Source organism: Calonectris borealis, chromosome 1 (genome assembly GCF_964195595.1).
Source record: "Calonectris borealis chromosome 1, bCalBor7.hap1.2, whole genome shotgun sequence".
NCBI classification, from domain to species: Eukaryota; Metazoa; Chordata; class Aves; order Procellariiformes; family Procellariidae; genus Calonectris; species Calonectris borealis.
The window spans coordinates 118716538-118738807 of NC_134312.1; the positions used below are offsets into that span (position 1 = coordinate 118716538).

A 22270-nucleotide genomic window follows, 5' to 3' on the forward strand; every position below is an offset into this window, starting at 1 on the left:
TTGGTTTTTTAATTTCTGTTTTGGTTTGTTGTTTTTGTGGGGTTTTTTAATTGGAAACAAGCTAGGGCAGGGCAAACACATCCCTAGGCAGAAGAAAAGGCAGGCACAAGTCCCAGCCAACGCGGCAGCACTGCGGAGTTCACGCATTTCTGCCCCTTTTTGCTTCTCCGGCGGGGGCGGGCAGGGCTGCCCAGTGCTGCCCTAACCACCGGCCTGCAGCAAACCGCAACCCGAAACCGGGCGGTGGGTGTCCGCTGCCCGCGGCCCGACCGGCTGCCCGCGGGCGCTGGGGGGAGCAGGCGGGGCCTGCCGGGGCACCGCCTTGTGTCGCTCCCGCTTCCGCCAGGGGGCGCCGCCGCACCGCCGGGCGGTTCCTCAGCCGGCGGCGGGCAGGCCGCGCGCAGGCGCGGGGCGGGGCGGGCTGGGGCGGGAAAGGCGCGCCCGCGCTGGAGCCCGGCCAGGCCGCGCGGAGCCGCAGGTAGGGGCTGGGGGCGCACCCGCCCCGCCCGCGGGGCCCCCTGGCCGTTAGTGGCGGTTGGGGTGGGGGGGGGCGGCCCGCTGTGCTGCGGGGAGAGGAGCCGCAGCGGGAGCCCGGCTTTCTGTGGGCGGGAAGCCGGGGTATGAAGTGGCGGGGAGTTAGGGAGTTAGCATCGGTGCTTGCGGGGCTGTGGCCAGCGAGCGCGTTGGGTTTCGTCTGGCTGATCCCCTCAAGGCGTCGGGCGTCTCCAGTTCCGCCGGCGGCGGTGCGATGGCCCCGGGGCTTTGGGGAGCGGCCCTTGCCAGCGGTGCCCCCCGGGGGCGGCTGCGCGGCCGAGGGGCGGCTCTGGCCCGCGGCGGTTCTACCTTCTTCCTGTCCCCGCCGGGGCCTTCGTGCCGTTCCTTTGTTTTGGCTTCTCAGTGCCTGGCTGCTGGTACAGAAGCAGTTGTTCCCCCGAGGGCTGGGTGGATGCGCCTAGTGCCAGTCTGGCGCTGCTCGGCGAGGGCTCACCCCCGTCAGGAGCTGGGGTAGGGCAGGACCAGGGCATCCGAGGGAGCTCAGGCGCGCTCCGGGGGCTGAAAGGGAAAAGCTGCGGTGTCTGCCCTCGGGATTTTCTGTTATGGTAACCCTACCCTGCTCTTCTGTCACACCATTTCATTCCACTGAGAGACATGGCTTTATTACCCTTCTCATGCAGTGCCCAGGCAGTAACTTTAACCATAATAAATCATAGTACTTAAAAACGGTCTTCCTTGAACCATCCTTCTGTCAGTTTCTGCAGTGAAATTGTTATGGGATCTGTCTGCAGTGCTTGCAAAATCTGCACTAACTTTGATTGCCTTAGTCATAAGAAACAAGAGTTTATCCAATATTTGCTCTGTTTTCTTTAGCAAATATGAAGGTCATCACTTGTGAAATAGCGTGGCATAATAAGGAGCCTGTTTACTGCTTAGACTTCCAACATGGAGCTGATGGGAAGATCAATCGACTGGCCTCAGCAGGTGTGGACACTGCCGTTCGTGTAAGTTTCAAACCTGTTTGGTTTGGTTTTGTAGCATGTGCAGAGCATGAAATGGCTGTTATCCAAGGTATGAGATTATTGGCCAGTACGTGACACCGGTAGTGAATGGTTTAGGGAAAAGTATGAGATTGTACAGCAATATAGGGAATGACTGTACCCCTTGCATACTGTCCTTGAGTTCTGCTGCTGAGTGTTGAACTGTTATTTTTCGAAAATTACTTGCGTTGGCTGCTGGGTGATATTCCTGAGTAGTAACTGCTAATTTAGGGCACAGTCTTGTGGATTAATGAGAAACAACTGGTTTTAATTTCTTTATGTTCATCAAAATTGAATTTTATCTGCCATTTTATAAGTAGTCACTCAGCAGTATGAGATCTTTCCACAGCCCTTTTCACTCAGCTTTACATGCAACTCTCCTCAGTAATTTTGTGTTGGTATTAGGAAACTTTGTTACTCAGTTGTTCATCCTTTTGAGAATCACTTATGAAAAGGCTGAATAGCACAAGCCCCAAAAGATGCGGCTGTAAGATTCACCTTTGCAAAATCAGGCAATTGTTTACTGTCTTCCAGATTCTTAATGCACGTGAGGACTGTCCCCATCATTCACTGATCTCTTGGTTTCTCTAAAAGCCTTAGCCCTAGTAGGAGAGCTTTGGGAAACCGAGTGCACTGGGTGAACCACATTCTTTTTATCTGCATGTTAGTCAACTCTTTAAATAAAGTTGGTGGACAATTGAGGCACAATTTCCTTTGCAGAGAAATACATTTACTCAGTTTTTTAATTTATTTTTCTTCTAACAGCTTCTCTGTATGGAAGGTAGACATAGTTGTCGGAGTTTTTGGGGGCACCATTAGAGCACTTCTGAAAAACTGGCACATTTGCATCCCCTGTTTTTTGGAGCTGAGAATGAAACAGAGTAGGTTACCCATCACTGCTGTTCATGTTACGTTTGAGTTCCTGTAGGTCACTTTGGTATCTGGGCCTGGTGATTTCCTCTAAAAAAATGGGTTTGTTTGTTTACTAAAATCTCTACTGCTAACCTTTCAATTTGAGGCAATTCCTCAAACTCGTCCTGCAGTAAAGAAGGTTCTATCCTGGGACCCTCCCTGTGCTCCTTAGTAATGAGCTTTAATGCAAAAAAATCATGTAGGTTTTCTGCTATGTGTGTATGTGTCTGTCTATCTGTTTATCTGTTTTTGCATGCTAATTTTACATTTTAAGTACCTTTTGGGCATGCTCATGTCAGGCTTCCATCATGCTATATATTCAAAGAAGAAATAAAAAATACTGTCATAAAGTCTCATTACATGTGGAATAGGCGCAGACAAAGAATAAGGGTTTTTTTTGTATTACTGCTGCATTTTTTTCCGAATAGGGAAATGCTCTGTTTTAGCAGAGAATTTGAGTTATAAAGATCAGATCTATACTTACAATTTGGAATGCCTGGATTGGATGCAGATTTGTTCCTCAGAATCCTCAATGCAGTATTTTGTGAAATATGCCAGTACTTATTAATGTATTTATTAGCAAATTGTTATGAATGGTCACTGCTATGATATATGCATGACTGGAATGCCTCTTTCTTTTGGAGATGATAAATGGGATAAATGTCATTAAAAATTAGGGGTGTACTCCAGGAGCTCAGCCAAAACTTTTCCCTTTGTCACTGGCAAATTGACTTCTTACCTGACAGTGTATGCGTTTCAGGGATTTTGGCTGTATATATAGGTTACTGAATATATATTTAAGTAATATTTATAAATATACATGGTTTAGGACCAGAACATTTTTGGTGTTCTTTGACATAAAACACCCTGCTGCTACGACTTCTTTCAAAGGACCATTGCATAAGGAGGTAAGGCTGGCAAAATTACAGAGGTCTTTATTCAGGCTGCTTCATTGTTTGATATATTCCTATCAAGGCCTGGTTGTTGGGGTTTTTTGGTTTGTTTTTTTTTTCTGAGCTGAATTGCATCCAAGAGCAGGTTATTTGAAACACCTAAGGGGATTTAGCTATCTGTGGCCTTAGTCCCACAATATAGGGACATAACAGTGTTGCTCTCGTGGCTGAATTGGTTCACAAGTAGAGCAGTAGGAGTGGCATCACTACGCCCTGCAAAATCGAGAACAAGTGGGATCAGGAATTCCTTAAGCCAGCATTGCTGGAAAAGTGTCCATATCATGCAACTGTCTTAATGCTGTGGTTATGATCAGTGAGGAACTGGAATTATTATAATTCTTGCTCAAATTATCTCTTTGAAACTGGTAAATCCATTGACCTTCAGGGTGTACTGCAAAACTCTTCAACTTGCTCAGAATTCTGAAGAGAGCTAATATGTTTTTCTTCTCCTGTAGTAATCAGGTTTGTTTTCAGACTGTTACTATTTGTGGTTGATGGATTTGTTAACAAGATATTGTAATTCCGTATTATTGAATCATTGTATTTACCGAATCCCCTTGAAACTAGAGGTTGTCGATGAATGGAGAGAGAATGATGTCATGTGTTTGATTGCTTTTTTTTTTTTTTTTAATTTATTGGAAATACTCAATAATATATTTCAGACTAAAAAAATACTGCAATATAATTACAGTTTGTGGTCGGTTGACCTTGGCTGGCCACCAGGTGCCCACCAAGCCACTCTATCACTCCCCCTCCTCAACAGGACACGGAGAAAATACAGTGGAAAAGTTCATGGGTTGAGATAAGGACAGGGACAAGGACTAATTACTGTCATGGGCAAAACAGACTCAACTTAGGGAAATTAATTTATTGCCAAATAATAACAGTGTAGGATAGTGAGAAGTAAGAACAAAACTAAAAACACATTCCCCCCACCCTTCTTCCTGGGCTCAACTTTACTCCGGAATTCTCTACCTCCTCCCCACCAGCAGCGCAGGGGGATGGGGAATGGGGGTTGCGATCAGTTCATCACACGTTGTCTCTGCCGCTCCTTCCTCCTCACTGTCTTCCCTTGGTGCAGCGTGGGGTCCCTCCCACAGGATACAGTCTTTCACAAACTTCTCCAACATGGGTCCTTCCCACGGGCTGCAGTTCTTCATGAAGTGCTCCAGTGTGGGTCCTTTCCACGGGGTGCAGTCCTTCAGGAATGGAGTGCTCCAGCGTGAGTCCCCCCCGGGGTCACAGTTCCTACCAGAAAACCTGCTCCTGCATGGGCTCCTTTTCACAGGACACAGCTCCTTCCAGGAACCTATTCCAGCGTGGGCTCTCCACAGGCTGCAGCTTCCTTCAGGGCACATCCACCTGCTTTGGCGTGGGGTCCTCCGCAGGCTTCAGCGTGGATATCTGCTCCACTGTTAACCTCCGTGGGCTGCAGGGGGACAGCCTGCCTCACCACAGTCTTCTGCAGGGGCTGTGGGGGAATCTCTGCTCCAGCGCCTGGAGCACCTCTTCCCCTCCTTCTTCACTGACCCTGGTGTCTGCAGGGCAATTTCTCACATTTTTCTTCCTCTTCTCTCACAGCTGCTGTGCAGTGTTTTTTACCCTTTCTTAAATACGTTATCACAGAGGCACCAGTGGTGGGACAGTCTTGGAGCCGGCTGGAACTGGCTCTGTCCAACGTGGGGGCAGCTCTTGGTATCTTCTCACAGAAGCCACCCCTGAAGACTTTCCCCCCATCCCAGCTACCAATACCAGTACACAGCTGTATTGTAGAGGGAAAATTTGTGGTGCCGCTGCAGCTTTAGTTTTGAAAGTCTCAGATAGTAAGTTCAGAATGACTGCCCAAGGAGTAAATTGTGGGTGAAGTGGTACATACATATATTACATTTTGTTCCTGAAAACAGTCTGTAATGCTTTTGTAACTAGATATGGAAAGTGGAAAAAGGACCAGATGGAAAAGCAATTGTGGAATTCTTGTCCAATCTCGCCCGCCATACCAAAGCAGTAAATGTTGTGCGCTTCTCTCCGAGCGGTGAGATCCTAGCATCCGGAGGAGATGGTGAGTAATAATGCGTAACGAAGCTAATTTAAAGAAGCTATCTTTTTGCATCTGGTGAGTAAAGGGGGGAAAAAAAACCAAACCCAATAGAGGAACTTGTTCATACCCCTCTAACACTTCCAGCTTTAGACTCACATATGCCCTCCGATTATAATTAGTAAATGCATGTCACGCAGTTCCTGAATAACTTCTCAGTGGCTGTGTGTCTGAGAGGCTCTGTTTTCCAGATCTAAAGTAATTACTATCCACATTTCCCAGATTGGGGGGGTTGAATGGGTTACCTAGTGTCATACTGGGAAGCTGTGGCAGAATTTGCAAATTTAGGCTTGTCTGTCCAGGGCCACGTGGGTTCTTCAGTCACAGTAAGGGCAGCATTAGATAGGCGTGTGCACTCTGAGACAGAGCCGAGTGTTATCTGTCTTAGTGGAAGATTTTTCAAAAGCCCAAAGTGCAGAACCATAGCCTGCTCTAATCAAAAGCAGATTGAAAGCTAAACACTTAACTCTCATCTTACATCTGGAAATCTTAATCTTTTTTTATTAGATAATTAAATAATAATAAAAAAATACATTGATTAAAATCAGCAGCTCACACTGGAAGCTTAAGCAGTCTAGCACCTACCCTTCCCCACCACAAAATAAGAACTGCTTTTTGTGTGTTTTAAGTGAGATAATTGTAATGTTGAACTAAATGTAATGCGTTGACAAAACAGTGAGTGGGAAAGAAAGAAGTTTCATATGATTTCTTCTACAGATGCTGTTATTTTATTGTGGAAGCTGAATGATAGCAAAGAATCAGAACCATTAGTTTTTCAGGATGAAGATGAAGCTCAGCTCAACAAGGAGAACTGGACAGTTGTTAAAACTTTAAGGTAGCTTAATATTTTATGAGTGTATTTTCTGTTCAGTGTTTTTGATTGCCCAATGGCTTTCATCAGCTGGTACAGTCTTCTGTTCAGTGTATGTTGAACTTCAATGCTGTCTAAAATTTGCTTGCTCTAATATTCATCCGTTTATTGTCTTTTAACTTTTTTTTTTAATACAGTGCCAATCTACATCTTCTGTTAAGGCAGAAGATTTGGCATTTATGTGACATAACTGATGTGCTCTGAAATTGGTTCCTGAGATTTGCAGTCACTTAAAGCTTAGCACAGAGATATATAAAGTAAATGTGAAGTTTTATTTACTGGCTTTATAGTGGAAATTTTGATCGTTATTAAAGCAAAAAGCATCAGTATATTGAATGATTCATGCAATTTTGCCAGATGATAGCTGTGAGGCTCAACCGATCTTTTTCAACTAGCTCGTTTTAACGGTTGAACATCTACTGTATTATACAGTGTTTGTTTCAAGTGTACAATTAACAATGATTAATAAAATAGACACACCGTGCCTGCTAAGTCTAAGTAAGTATTAGCTAAGAGTGGCTAAGGCATCAAACCACTGCTGGCAGTTGGACTGCAACGGTGTTCTGTTCTCACTCGCAGCTGAAGACTGAAAGAAATTAGTGGTTCTGGACTCTGAAATGCATTTTGGATGAGCAATGTGTATAACAGCCTTGCTTTCTGTGTAGTATCTGTTAAAAGTTTTGGTCTTTATCTGTCTATACTGATAAAATGATGAAGAATTTACACTTGTTTACAAAAAATAAATAACACTGCTATCCATAACTGATACGTTCCTTGCAACTGCTGAGGTTTATGTGAGAACGATTTCAAAAGTGCTAGTGGGATTGCATGAAGCACCAGCATGATCCTTTAGGAACATTAGAGTTAATTTCTTAAAGCAAGCAAACAAACCAATGCAATCTCCCTTCCCTAAACTTGGTGGTACAAATATTTATTATTAAAGTTGCCACACTGTATGGTAAGTCTTCAAACTCCAAAAGGCTGATGGAACCCTTCTAGGTGGTTCTGAATATCTTGCAATGTTTGTTCAACTATATCTAAATCCACCTTAATTTTCTGTTTCATGTGGTTCTGCTGAATATGCATGTTTGTTTACTGCTTTTATGAAACCCATAAATATGCAGGAAAGTTTTCTTCAGTAGTGACAGTTCCTAGTTACTTTGGTGTAGTGTTTTATTTTCTGTTTGTACAAATTCTAGAAACTTTCATTTGCAGAACTGTAGATACAAATTCATAAATTACTTCAAATGCAGTGTTTTCATTGTCTATTAAAAACTTTTGAAAAGGGAGGCTTATTTTGAGTAGAAGTAGGATGTGCTATTTTAAAATGTTCTGCTGCCTTCTGAATATGGAAGTTTTTTTAAAAGCTGAAAGTCATGTTGTTCATTTCACTCCAATGATACTTTATTTGCCTCTGATTTTTTTTTTAACCTAAAAATGTGCAAAACTCTTTTTTACATGTAGCTGTTAATTTTTAAATTAGTAATTGGTTTCTTCTCTTCTGGCTTCTAGAGGCCACTTAGAAGATGTGTATGATATTTGTTGGACCTCGGATGGAAATTACATGGCATCTGCTTCTGTAGATAACACAGCTATAATGTGGGATGTCCATAAAGGTAAATGCAGTTGCGGCTCCAGTCCTGATGGAAGTGTCTCATGGTATTTACCAAAAGAGTTGAAAGCATCTTTTTTTGTGAGAGAACAGTCCACTTAATTGCTAGACTTCTGGGATTGTGAGGCAGGTAGCCCAGCATATAAAGATACCCTCAGGCCAGCAAAATTTACACGTAAGTAATCTCTTCACCTTGGAGTATTCAGGAAGTAAACTTTACCCAATGTTTTTTTTCCCCCCAAACTCCTACACATGCAGCTTGTATATTACGTATTCCACCCCACACCCCAACAAACAAACAAAACTTGACTGGTGTCAGGTAACTAACTACCTAGGTAAAAAATGGGAAGCGAGTATAGGATGCAGGCTCTGTTTTGCAAGATGTGACTTTTTTTTTTAAGTTCCATTCAGCAAAAACACTTCTGTTCATACTCATCCCACTGCAGTGGGATTGCTTGTATTCTCCAAGAAAGGCCCATCTGTAGAAGTTCTGGTAGTAACCAGCTAGGTTATGTTGCTTTGCAGTGGCTTAATGTTTTCTTATTAGCAGTGTAATCATTACTTTCACTTTTAATTTAATGTGGAAATACTTAACTTTCTCTAAAGTTAACCTTTTATCTCACATTTCTAATATGTAGTGTCTAATCAAGAAAAATAAAGTAGAATCCAGGTTAATTTTTCAGTGCATGCACACATGAAAATACGAATGTTCTGCTGCTGACATTTTTTGCGTTCTTGATTTGGGTGCTTAATATCTCTCCATCCGAACTGTCACATATACTCCTTTCCAAAAGTCTTTATAATAAATACATGAATGTTCAATTAAGAGAGTGTGTGTGTGTGTGTGTGTGTGTGTGTGTTCAGAGCATAAGTATGTGTAGGGGCATTGTGACCAGATGTCTCTTGCATCTCGAACTTTTATGTCCCTTTAAAGGGACATATCTATTAGACTTATTACTAAAAAAAGCTGGACGGCTTCTTAAGCTGATATGTTACTTGTATGTAATGTCTTCCATTCTCACTGCTTTCTTTTCGCATGCAATTAATGCCATGGAGGGCATTTTGTGTCTTCTAGGCAGAGGGACAACTAGTAAGTTGGAAGTAAGAAGTCATTACTGGAAAGCGTAGGCTTTGTGATTGAAGTTGTAGGTACATTGAAGGAAAGAGTTTCAAGGATAGCTTCCAGTAATACCCAGGTTAAAAGATTGCATGGTTTTAAAAAAAATGGCTGGAAGAAAATTAATAGTAAAAAGCCATCGGGCTGTTTCGTACAAAGAGAACATCACTGACTTAAGAAGTCCTTGAGGTACAAACTGTTGCCAACTTACAGAGTATCCTGTAGAAATACCATTACGTGTTTGCTCTGTTCTTATACTCTGGCATCTGTCGTTGGCCACTGTCTGAGACAGAATACTGCAACAGAAGGACTTTTGGTATTGTGCAGCATAGCCTCAACCCTGTTTGTGTAATCTTTTTGAAGAGCTATTGTCTTTGAAACTTGTCAGCTTATAGTATTTATTTGCAACAAAGCAACACCATACTAAGTGAAGAAAAACCTCTGTCCCTAGTATTCAAAACAAAGTATTTAATGAGATTTTCTGTAACTTCACCTCATTGCAATGGTTTGGATCTGAGACATTCAACTGTGGAACATCAGCGAGGTCAGGGAGCTGATGTCTTTGAGAGATCTTCGTGACAGAGTAAACTGTGGAAGAACCTGAGTTAGCACTGCTGTAGAAGTGTTTCTGAAGGCTGCCCATGTGTAAGCGTCACTCAGCATATGCGTAGTATATTTTTTTCACTGCCTGCTCAACAGAGTAGATGAGATTATACAGCCCTAGATAGGAAAGCCTGGCTGTCTAGCCCCAGCTGAAAGTCATGTTTTAACGCTGGAATTTCTGGCTCAGTATTCAGCCAAATTCAGTTAGCTGTTGAACAGCTAGACTTGCCTAAAAAATTTTTTCCAAATCACAAAGGTTTTGCAATACTTCTGGTTTTGAAATATACTCATCTTGCATGTTGAATGCCTAAGCCAAGCTGCTTATCTGACTTAGTTTGTAGGGAACAAGCCTTAAATTGACATGTCACAATTTACTGTACTTGTGAAGATTCTAGAAATAAAACAACTATTTCCAATATTCTTATCAGGTACAATCAAGTTAACAGTTTGTGTGTTTAAAAATTATTTTGAAATGTTTTGTCTTGTTTTATTTCTGAAATGAAGAAATGTTTTAAAATACATTTGAATTTAGAATCGGGAACCTGTTTGTAATTTCAGGACAGAAGGTTTCAATATTAAATGAACACAAGAGTTATGTCCAAGGAATAACCTGGGATCCTCTAGGCCAGTACATTGCAACTCTGAGTTGTGATAGGTGAGCCGTTGGTCTAAGTATTTTGCCTTAGCATTCTTTCTTACTTGAGGATGAATTAAAAGCAAGTGTGTGGGATAAATGTGACTTTTCTTTTCATTTTATTCAGATTGTTCTGTAAGAAGGTTGACGTGAAATTAAAATGATACTTTAGTTAATCTTTTGCTTGTGGTAAATGATTCCTGAAGTCTGAGTGTTCTCTCTGAGTAGCAAATAAGCTTACATAAACTTGTGTAGAAACTTTTCTTCAGAAAATAAGTTTTCACGGTATTGATCATTAGAAATACCAAATACATCTTAAGAGTGCTGCATTCTCTGGTTGTTAATGAGTTAATAAGTTAATCTTTGTCATTTTATGGAAAGATATAAACAGGTTAAGAAATCAGTTAAAATGTTTTTCCACTGATATCTTTCTTTTGCCCTCTTGCTCCCTCCATTGCCAACAGTTTTGTAAGTGATGTCACTGGGAAAGCAAAACACACACTTCATAAACTTGGCTCTTGTCAGAACTTTGAGTTGAGCTTAAACTGTTTAGGGCATGTCTGCTGCTCTGACGGGTTCGCAGCTGGCTAATAAATGCATGTCATCTGGCACCCGCTGCAAAGAAAATTGCTGTAATAGTGGAAAAGTAGTTTTGATTTAAGATTTGCAAGAGGCTTAGAAAAATGGTAAGTTAATGGCGACTAGGTCATTACGAGCCTCTGCCTTCTGATAATCAGTTAGGTGAGATTTGTGTGCCTTTATTAAAATGAACAGCAGTGAAACACAAGTAATAGAATGATGCACAAGTTTTTCTTGGAGTGAAGTCACAAGTGAGGGCCTGAACAAATCTGAAGAGGGGAAATCTCCCAACCCCCTTTTCTGCAAGGTTAGTGAATAGCATTGGCTCAGCAGGAGTCTAACAGGAGCCAGGCCAGTTGCCATGACTGGGTATTCACCAGCCTGGGGTGGGGAGACCTCTTCCCCCTTTTGGCAGACCAGCTTAGCTGTATGACATCCAGAGCCAGGAGTTCCACAACTGTCTCCAGCTGTCTGCCACAGCCTCGCCTTCTATTTTCTCTTCCTAACTCTGTCCAGGACTCTGTGGAGCTGTTTCAGCACCTTAAATCAGCAGAAAGCTGTCTGGTTTTTGTGTTAGACTGGTTTTCTGCCAGCCTAACAAACCAGCATAACTTGGTGAAGATCAGAGCTGGCAGAAGGGAGGGGGTGGTGGGACGAGCAGTTGCGTTTGCTTAGGCTACCTGCTGTTTTAGGGAGATGAAGTCAGGGGAGTTCCAGCGTTCTGTACAGAGACGTACTCCAGTTTTCATTTATTCCAAAGGAAACTGAAGCATAGAGATGTAGCTAATTGTCTTTGAGGTGAGTTCCCACTCCACAGGAACATAATGGCTACTGCAGCACAGGTAGGAATGGCGTGGCTGTTCACTGTCCACTAATTCCCTCATTCCTCCACGAATGCATATGCTGGTACTTCACAAACCTTATTGAGTCAAATAATTGTCAGTGATTCATTGGTTATTTAGCCATCAAAACATGTCCACCCGGTGGGGTCTCATGAAGAGAGTTATAATTAATGTGTGATTGTCATTTATATTTGGCAGTCCTGACTGAGAAGTGAGGTGCTGTAGTGCTGTGTGAAACTTGGGGTGAAAGGAAGCTGTTGTAGCTAACTGTGCTCTCCACCGTGTAGGGTCCTGCGGGTATACAACACACAAACCAAGCGTGTAGCATTCAATGTTACCAAGATGCCATCCGGATCAGGAGCCGAAGGAGAGGTACATTGTTCTGCTACTAATGGTACTGGAGAATGCGCTGGGTGCTATTTTATACGAGTTGTTCTATTCTATGAAACCAAAGGGGCAAATATTTTCCATTCAAGTAATCCGTATATCAGATATTTTTGTTTCTAACTCACCTTTGCATTTTGTAAATAGAGACCGCCTCAGGTTTCCTCAAACATTACAGAAATGACTAAGAAAGAACACTTGCAAGTTCAGCTGATTAAAGTAGTTACACAATGTCTTTGGTTGTAAATGTTAAAAACAGTGTGGAAAAAGTAGCATGCATAGTGAATTCTTAATAGGAAAAACTTCAAATGTGTCTGACAGTAGCTCTAAGTTTGTTAATGGATAATACATAGCAATAATATTTTAAAGTCAGTAGCCTGAAATTTTCAAAAAGGTAGTCTGATTCTTAGGAAAAATATGAATTAGTGAAAATTTAGGAAATTCTCTCTAACCCTAAGAGGGAAAACAAACAGCTTTTTTCCCCCCAAACAGTTCTAAGTGATAGTAAAATAACACCTCCAAGCTGGCTATAACCTTTTTAATTCCTTCTATTCCTTTTCTTTTTTTGTGAAAACATTCATAACAGTTTTATAGAGACTAAAGAACAGGCCTGAGAGAGTGTGTTTTGCCGTTATGGAAGTTCTCTTTAAACCTCTAACACTAAAGTTAAAATTAAATGCCTAAAGAACAGGCTTTTACGTTGACTGTTAAATAAAGTTGTTCTCCAGGTTATTACTATTTTTTGATTACGGGTCTAATGTGACTGCTCTTGGAGTGTTTTGATTAGTAGCTGAAGAGGGATCAAGGACTGTTTTTCTTAGCTGTGAAGAATTTATAGCACAGCAGAAAGTGAGTTTGAAGGAGCCATGGTTTTTAAAACATTTATCTTTTATTTAAAAAGTTCCATCAGGTTGGATTGTACAACTGGATGGTTTTTCTCACTTGAATTCCAGCTGACACGTTCATGGCACTTTACACAATCATGTTTTCAATGTTCCAGGCTAGGAGCTATCGGATGTTTCATGATGACAGCATGAAGTCATTTTTCCGCAGGCTCAGTTTTACTCCTGATGGCTCCTATTTACTCACTCCAGGTGTGTAAGAATGTCTACTATAACTTACGTTGTATCTGTTATGCTCTAGTTTGGATGTGTATCAAGATTGCTTTCAGACTGCTAGGGGATGCTTATTTATCTTAATTATGCCATTCCTCATTCTTCCTGTTGAAGAAAACAGAGACCCCATGATACTCTTCCATTAGCAGTCCACAACATCAACTTTCTTCTGTGATAAACATTACACTTACGGCATTTTTCTGAACTGAAACATGTAAATTGCAACAACACAGCTCTGTTAAGATAGAAGTGAAGAATAATGAGTGGTTTCTTTTGGCTGATCTCTCTTTGTTTGTACCCTTTCTTAAGAACATTCTGCAGTTATAGTAAAAATAACATTGCAAGGAGGGGATCAGTTTGCTCATATAAGCACTGCTTTTATAGATGTCTGGCAACATCAAAAAGCAGCTTTGAGGGGGAAGTATATAAGGGAAACAAAACCAGCACTAAATAAATACATGGGATGCCTTTTTAAGTTGTGTTCGGATTGCACAGCTCTTGCCCAACTGACAAGCCTAATTCCTGAGAAGTAGAATGTTTATGGACATAAAGTGTGTACTCAGTACCTTTTTGAGTTGATGCATAATGTTTTAACCTTTATTTTTGCAGCTGGCTGTGTTGAATCAGGAGAAAATGTAACAAACACTACGTATGTTTTCTCCAGAAACAATCTTAAAAGGTAGAGTTTCATAAGATCAAAATATCTTTTTATTTAAAAAAAAAAAAGGAAATGCTGTTTTCTGAAATACTGATTCTTTATAAAAGGCCCGTGGGTCACCTGCCATGTCCTGGAAAGGCAACTCTTGCTGTTCGCTGCTGCCCAGTCTACTTTGAGTTGAGACGAGCATTTAATAAAGGTACTGTAAATGCTTCAGGGAGTATGATTTTACAGCAAATATGTGAAAAGGCCAATGTAGCTGTTTACTATTTTATGCCCTAGCCTTTTAACATTCTGTTAAGATAGTGTTGTACCACATCTTAGAAGCTGTTTCCTGATTCTAAGACCTTGAATTCACCTTAAGTACCTTGTGAGTAGCTTTTGATGTACTAGATAAATGTTCTTACTTGGCCTCTTAGGCTACAGAAACACTGTTTAATATTTTTCTTTAAACTTTTAACCATTTTGTAAGTAAAAGTAAATAACTTGGCTTAGCACTAAAGGAGCGCCCCAGTGAAATATTTTCTGTTAGTCTCAACTACCCACATCACAGAAGCAGCAGAGAGTTGGTGTAGTTTGCAACAACCATCGCTGTTTATTCAAGGAAGCCAAACCTGAAGCAGTGCTGGTGTTACTGGCCAGAACAGAAGTTCTGAGGTGGGGAAAGGATTGTATGAAGTTACGAGAAGCATGAGAACTTACCTGGAGATTGAAATCCAGCCTTATCGTGAACCCAGTGGGTCCAGGAGTGTTTATATTTTAACAAGACTGGTCTTAACTCTGGTGAAAAGGCAGAGTTTTGCTCCTTTCTTTAGAGGTTCAATCTGTAGTATTCCTTACAGGATTTAGAGAATTACTTGTTGTTGTGTTCTGTATTTTCATCATAATCTTTAGATCCATTGTAATGGGGTGTTGCAAAGTAAGGAGGTGAGTGGCTGCTATTGGTCTCTGTAGCTCCTTGTCATAGTTTAACCCCACTAAGCAACTCAGCACCACCCAGCCGCTCGCTCACTCCACCCCGGTGGGATGGGGGAGAGAATTGGAAGAGTAAAAGTGAGAAAATTCATGGGTTGAGATAAAGACAGTTTAACAGGTAAAGCAAAAGCTGTGGGCACAAGCAAAGCAAAACAAGGAATTCATTCACTACTTCCCATTGGCAGGCAGGTGTTCAGCCATCTCCAGGAAAGCAGGGCTCCATCTCGCATAATGGTGACTTGGGAAGACAAACGCCATCACTCCGAATGTCCCCCCTTCCTTCTTCTTCCCCCAGCTTTATATGCTGAGCATGACGTCATATGGTATGGAATATCCCTGTGGTCAGCTGGGGTCAGCTGTCTCGGCTCTATCCCCTCCCAACTTCTTGTGCACCCCCAGCCTGCTCGCTGGTGGGGTGGGGTGAGGAGCAGAAAAGGCCTTGACTCTGTGCAAGCCCTGCTCAGCAGTAACTAAAACATCCCTGTGTTATCAACGCTCTTTTCAGCACAAATCCAAAATACAGCCCCATACTAGCTACTATGAAGAAAATTAACTCTACCCCAGCCAAAAGCAGCACATTCCACTAAACGGAGTGTTTACTTTCTGCAACATACACCCAGAAAAGTTAAAATCTATGGTAGTCTGGAAATCTTACATTACATTATGTTGATGTTAGTGGCCTGTCTGTTTCAGTGCATAGCTTCCATAATCATTGTAGAGCTGAACAGGAACTCTGTACACTAGGAATTTCTGAAAGCAGCTAACTAGCATTCAGCTTCCAGTGGAAGTTGGAATAATCTGCCCTTACAAAGAACTAATGTTGCAATGATAAGACTAGCTAGGAGCTGAACCCAAGATAACAGAAATAGAGCTAAATCCATTGTTTTGACTGAGTCATACAGAATATCATGCGGTGGTATAAATTTGTTGTGACCTTGATTTACACTATATCCACCTCAGGTGTGTTTGTTTGGACTTTTACACTAAAGTGCATATAAATATGCTGAAAGATTGCAGCTGGAAAATATATGGCAAACTTTACAAAACAAAATAATAGCAGTCCAGATGGACAAAACTTCTGCCAATTTCTCTGTCTTAGGCTAAGACAATAGAGGGCAGACTTCAGGCAACAGAAATGTTAGTGCTTGACATTAAACTTTTCATTTTATAGAAGTGCTGTCTTCTCAGCCATTATCTTGATACTGATTAATAATGAAGTTTTTATTTAGATTCATGACTAAGCTAATGCAGTTACTACCTTGCAATGAATACAAGAGAGAATTCTCAGTGTGTTCATTTCTTTACATTCTAGATGACATCAGTCAGAAATCAGCTCCTGCTCTATTTAATCTGCCCTATCGATTGGTCTTTGCTGTTGCTTCAGAAGATTCTGTGCTTTTTTATGATACTGAGCAGTCCTTCCCCTTTGGTTATGTTTCTAACATACATTATCACACCCTGAGTGACATTTCATGGTAGGTAATTGTTATATTGTTAAGATTTGTTGTGATGGAAATGTCCTTTTTACATGTTGAAGTTCTGCACGTCTTCTGTCTTGCTTTATTTTTATTTTTCGCTTATGACAGATGTGGTCACTGTCATCGCAGTGTCTGAACAGCAAGCCACCTCTTTTTTGCCCTGTAAATTGGAGAATTATGGTTCTTTTATTGGTTGGGAAACAAGGTGCAAGCACCCCGAGGACAAGCAGATGAAAGTTTTTATGAAAGCTAATGTATTGGGTGCCCATGAAAAGTACTCATTGTTCAGGCAGTGTAACTAGTAATAATGAAGTTATTCGGAGGTTTTGAAAGTCGTTTCTCTGAGTTCAGATGTCTGTATCCTAGCCAAATTCTGCTTTATCTGCACAATTCTACTTAGTGATTCTTCATATATGGGATGAAGTAATTTATCTGACTTGATGTGGGGAGTCAGAACTGGAGCTGCAAATTGAACCCAAGTCTTGAAATCAGGATACACCCCTCTGCTGGACAAGGCTGCTTCTCTCATGCCTTTCTAGCCAGAATACCTAAGCTGGGGACCACGTGGAGGCCTCTTTTTCAGAAGTTATAATTGATGCTCAGACACTGTGAAAACCATTGTATGCCAGGAGGAGCGGAGTGGAAGGAAGTAGAAAGACAGGTAGTTTCAATCAGTGATAGACATTACTTGGTGAAATGAGCACGGAGGGCCCATTCAGGTGAGCACCACGGTGATTCTGAGCATTGCCTCTACTTAGCTCAAGGAGCACAGCCGAAGAGCTTGAACTGCTCTGCGGGTCTGAATGAGGAGAGTTCAGCAATATTTCAGAAACCGTGGCTGAAGATTTGTGTACCTGCAATTGAGCCATGCTTTGTGCCAGCTCAAATGCATGCAGGTGCTGGCAGCAGCATATTACAGGTGATCACAGACAACACCAGAGAGATTAAATTAGATGCGAAGGCCAGAATTGAAGATCTTTTGTTCATTTGGATTGGATGTCTTTCACTTGACTGCAGTTTTATTTAAATGTATACATGTACTTGGGGAAGGGAGGAGGAAAAGACAGATACAGCATGTGTTATAGATGGGGGGGTGAGGGTTGAAGAAAATTTCTGACCTTTCCTCTTAATGGAAAAAAAACACATCACAAATAGGTCCAGCGATGGAGCCTTTCTTGCTATTTCTTCCACGGATGGATACTGTTCATTTGTTACCTTTGAGAAGGATGAACTGGGAATACCATTGAAGGAGAAGCCACAGATAAATGTCAGGACTTCTGGTGCAACAGAGAAGAAAGTGAAAAAGAGCCAGTTGCACAAAGTCATTTCCCCAGGTTCTAGGCTGACAGAGGGGACTCCTCCCAGCAGGGCCACCGATCCCAGCACTCCCACCCTCCAACCTAGAACACCCACAGCTGCCGGTAAGGACTTGCCTTCCACACCTGTTGGCATAAAAAATGTTCCAGTCTCATCCTCAGACGAGAGGAAAATCAGCCAGCCAGCCAGCCAGAGCACTAAAGTAAACCAGCCCAGGAGGATTACTCTCAACACTTTACAAGCATGGAGCAAGACGCCAAGGTGAGATTTATATTGCCGTTTCCAGTCATAAATACAAAGGCCAAGACAAGCTGTGCTTGTGCTGCATTTAAAGGGTTGGAGTTTAGACGTAAATTCCCAGCCCTGTGTCTTGGGGGTAGCTGTCTTGACATGGAACTTTTTGTTCCAGTTGTACTGCAACTGAAAGGTCAAAATGTGTCCTGAATCCTAAATGTACAGCTTTTATATTTCTGTCTGGAATGTGAGGCAGTAGCAAAGTTAACCTGACCGTTACACCTTGTCCATATGGCAGCAACACATGTCTGTCTTCAGGTCCCATTTTCTGTACAAAGATGGTACTTGAAGCCTTCAACTGACAAGAGCTATTTAAAGACTCTTCTGACAAGAAATATTTTAAGAATTAAAGAGCGCAAGTCCAGACAGGCCCTCAGTGTGCATAGTCATGGGTGTGGGACATAATGCATCGATGGAGGTCATTTCCTAAACTGAAAATCTAGGTTTTTAGAAATTGCCTGTAATCCATGTGTTGATTGTCAAACAGCCTGCAATATAAGATCCTGAGCTGGTGTGCAACAGTAAGGAGACAGCCATGCAATTAGAGATCTAGACCTTGTCAGCAAAACAAGGCTATTTTGTAATTAAAGGAGATTATTATAACTTTTCATAGGAATATTTTACTTAGTAGGTGGCTAGGGAGGAAGTGGTGAACAAGAAAGCAGGATAGTGGATTTCATCAACAACCGCAAAGGAAAATCTTGGAGATGATGGCTTTCTACATACCAATGTTCATCTGTACTGGAACTAACAAGTCAAAGTGTTACAGGTAGCTGAAAGTGATTTTTGCCTGGAGGGTGAGGTGACTGATGGAGATAATTAATCTTTTTATTTTTGAGAGAGAGAAACTATATGGAATCATATCAACTGATTATGCTATGAGTGTCATCTTGTAGTAGCATGCATGGTGCTACTTTTTTTTTTTTTTGGGTTCAATCCTTTGCTGCTTTTGTGCTTAGTTTTTAAGTGCCATCCAGAAGAGATTTAGCAGAAGAAAACAGATTTACAGTAGTTGTTAGTGGACCTCAGTGAGCAAAAGAATTCCCTAGAGCTTTATGAATCTAAAGTGTTAACATGGACAGGGCTAGGGAATAGTAAGCTCTTCCAGTGGAACTGGAAGCCTTACCAGGTGCCAAGAAACAGGTTAAAATCCTTGTCTTTGCAGCCAGTTTTAATTTTAAAACATTTGACCAAGATACTGTGCTCTGAAGGTGAGTATCAAGCATTGTGCCACATATAACATATGCAAAAGTACTTTCTAGTGGAAAAGATCACGAGTGGTGTTTAAAGTACTTCTGAAACATGCTGTATTCAACATGTAACAAGAAGAAAAAATGCACAGTAAAATATATCTAAACTACATTCAAATTTAACTGATTCTATCTGAAATAAATCTTTAAATAAAGTATTTGTGGAAATGATGGCTTTAAAGCAATTGAACTGTTTCTGCTCTTTTAAAGGAGAGTAAACTTGATTCCACTGAAGCCAGATACGCCAACCTCTGCATATACAGATACAGTTCCTATACCTCCTTCCTCAGAACAGGAAATGGGTAAGCTTTTGCGGCTATTAATATCTAGCAAAGTCTTTTGCCAATCAGTTCTTTCTATCATAGACTTCTGTAATAAGCTATGAGCTTATAACACAAGCATAGTCAAGCACAAACCTAAACCTAGTTGCAGATTCTAAAGCTTCTTCATTGTCTTGGTGTGTTTGAAAGGTGCTTTTGACAATATGAAATGTGTTGTCACTGTGGTTGCTCTTGGGCAGCTGCTTATGTGACAATATGTCACTACAGTTTTTATAGTAATGGGTGCATTAGCTGACACTGAAACCAAGAAGAGTAAATTCAAGAAGAGTAAATTCACTTGGATGTAATGTCCTCCAGGTCCTACAGATGAGTTTTAAAGACCCTTGTACTTTAAGCAGGTCATTGTTTCAGATGCTGGACTTTCAAATCAGGGTTGGTTTTTTTTGCTGAGTGCTGAATTGTTTGTGAATTCAGCAAACCAATTTACTGTCTTAACCTGGATTTACTTAGCTTAAATGATTTTCCTATCTGCCTGTTTTCAGAGGGGCCATTTCCATTTGATGACAGCCTTCAAAATCCCCCAGCATCGAAACGTCCTAGAACTGAGGAAATGTCTCTTTCTACGTCTGCTGAAGATCAATATGGCTGCAATTCAAACAAATAAAGGCTAAGCTTTTAGTAGACTCTTCACAGTCTGAAGGCAATGCAGCCGTATCTGAGAGTGCATTTCTTTTTGCAAATGTTAAAGCCACAATTCCTGATTCAAGTACCATATGCATATTTGACGTAGTGCTGTAAAGAAAGAAGCTGGCAGTAGAAGACACAGGTTTCAGGAATGTAGCTTTGCAGAAGAGGAAATCGTTGGGAAGTGACTTCTAAGTGCGTTTCTACTTCTTGAAGACAGCATTCTTCAAGAAATGTCACAGCTGAAGGAAATCAGGGAAATCTGGGTATTGAAAAGCCGTATAGTAACTTAAGAGTCTCCATCAAAGTCCCTAAGTTGATGTTTATGAAGTATTATGTCTTCCAGCAACCTGTCTGGGAAAAGAATTGAATTTCTAAGGACTTAATCATAATGATTTAATTTGGTTTAAGGAAAAAAAAAGAAACACAAACAGTTTCATTCAAGCATCTTGGCTTATATGTTTAGCAATGTGCAAAATAATTCATGCTCTCCAGTACATGTGGAATGGAAGCTGATGTTCAAATGCTCTGAATGCAGCAGCATACAATATGACTGATATGATTGAAACAGAAATCAGAACTTGTAACTGCAAGAAACAAGAAAGCAAAAGAAAGAAACCCTCTGAAGACCTTAAACAGTGGAAGAAAGTTCTTAATTGTTTAGTTTCTGTATTTAAAAAAAAATGCAGACATGAGATTTTCCTATGGCAGCAGGATTTGAGCATATACATTAGAAGTTTCCCCCTTTTCATTTTTCCAAATCTTAAATCCCTTAACCATTAAAATATAAATCCAGTGTATATTAAACTTCTAAAAGTTCATTTCTTTTTAGCATTTAATACTTGCTATATAATTGAACTAAGACATGCAGATTGAAAACAATGAGACCAAAATATTTGAAAATCACTACATTTGATTTTCCATGGTGTGCAGACTTAGCTGCCAGAAGTGGAATGCTCAGCCACAGTATTCTGAGCTTGTCCACTTCATTTTCCTTAACATCAGGTAATTGTTTTTAAAAAGTAAGATCATTCTTAAAATGTGAATAGTCGTTCTAGCTGATAGTAGCATGTAGAAGTTTTAAATAGAATTTTCTCTCATGATTTAGCCTATTCGTCTATCATTTGAAGTTCCACAACACACAGGAGGGGAAGCTGCAATTCAAATTAAAGCTCTTTGACTTTCATTCTTCCCTGGATTTGGGTTTGTTTGAGGTGTGTAATTTTCTTAGCATTTCTTTTCTGTCAGTTTCTAAGCAAGCCGACTAATACTTTAGAAAAGCAGAAATACAAATGTTTCAGAAGTGATTCATAAAAATATCATAAGGAGGAAATATTAACAAATACTTATGTCAGAGTGTTTCAAGCAAATGAAGTACATTGCCCACAATTCAATTTCAACAGAAATTAATAAGCTCTGCCTTGCAATCTAATTGGAGCTGTAAGCTTAATGTGGCTTCCACTGCTTCCATCTGGAGATTATTTCCACATGATGGTATCTCTCGGGATGCTCTGCCTGGTATTTCATCTTCCCTAATAGGATTTTTTCTTTCCTTCAGTTCTAGTTCTTGCCACTATGATTTCCTGCTTCGCTGTTTATTCTGTTACTTACTACTTTGTTGTCAAATTTATACAGCACTTTTTCTATAAATGGATGCCATCGTTCATGTAATAAATTGCCATCTTTAAGACTGTGACAGTCAGAACTGTAGATTACTGGTTTTTGTGATCCCTGTTTCAGTCTCCAAGGGGCCATCCCCACATAACATTCATACTTAAGACATTGAAAACTATTCTCACATTGTTCATAGAAAGTGGATTCATGTTTTGTTCTCAGTCATGCTCTAGACTCTGCTCCAAAACAGAACATGCCCAGTGCTATTTCTATTCTTTCTTTACTACTTCATAAGGTGATGTATTGCATAGACATAATTCTTTCAAGGGTGCTCTTTAGTCCAGGTTTGACTTAAATGTTATTTTTGATTGGCCAGCTGAAGTGTTCGTACTTCAAATGGACCCTGAATTCATATTCCGGCTGTGAACAAGCTGTAGGTGTCGTCGTCTTAGGTAGCATTTTGCTCA

General features: G+C 40.9%; 1 protein-coding gene across 1 annotated transcript; it reads left to right on the forward strand.

Annotated features, from left to right (window-relative positions):
• The first annotated feature begins 419 nt into the window (after positions 1-419).
• CHAF1B (chromatin assembly factor 1 subunit B) lies at positions 420-21880 on the forward strand. Its single transcript, XM_075172402.1, has 14 exons — positions 420-478; positions 1369-1499; positions 5327-5459; positions 6213-6330; positions 7879-7982; positions 10257-10353; positions 12041-12125; positions 13138-13231; positions 13862-13931; positions 14018-14109; positions 16198-16360; positions 17519-17941; positions 19435-19526; positions 20048-21880. Exons 2-14 carry the CDS (start codon positions 1374-1376, stop codon positions 20167-20169), a joined length of 1719 nt encoding a protein of 572 aa, XP_075028503.1. The 5' UTR covers positions 420-478; positions 1369-1373; the 3' UTR covers positions 20170-21880.
• Positions 21881-22270: the final 390 nt, after the last annotated feature.

Coding starts and splice junctions, on each gene's coding strand:
- CHAF1B (XM_075172402.1), top strand. CDS start 1,374: ATGAAGGTCATCACTTGTGAAATAGCGTGGCATAATAAGGAGCCTGTT. Junction 6,331..7,878: donor ACAGTTGTTAAAACTTTAAG/GTAGCTTAATAT, acceptor TCTGGCTTCTAG/AGGCCACTTAGAAGATGTGT. Junction 19,527..20,047: donor TTCCTCAGAACAGGAAATGG/GTAAGCTTTTGC, acceptor GCCTGTTTTCAG/AGGGGCCATTTCCATTTGAT.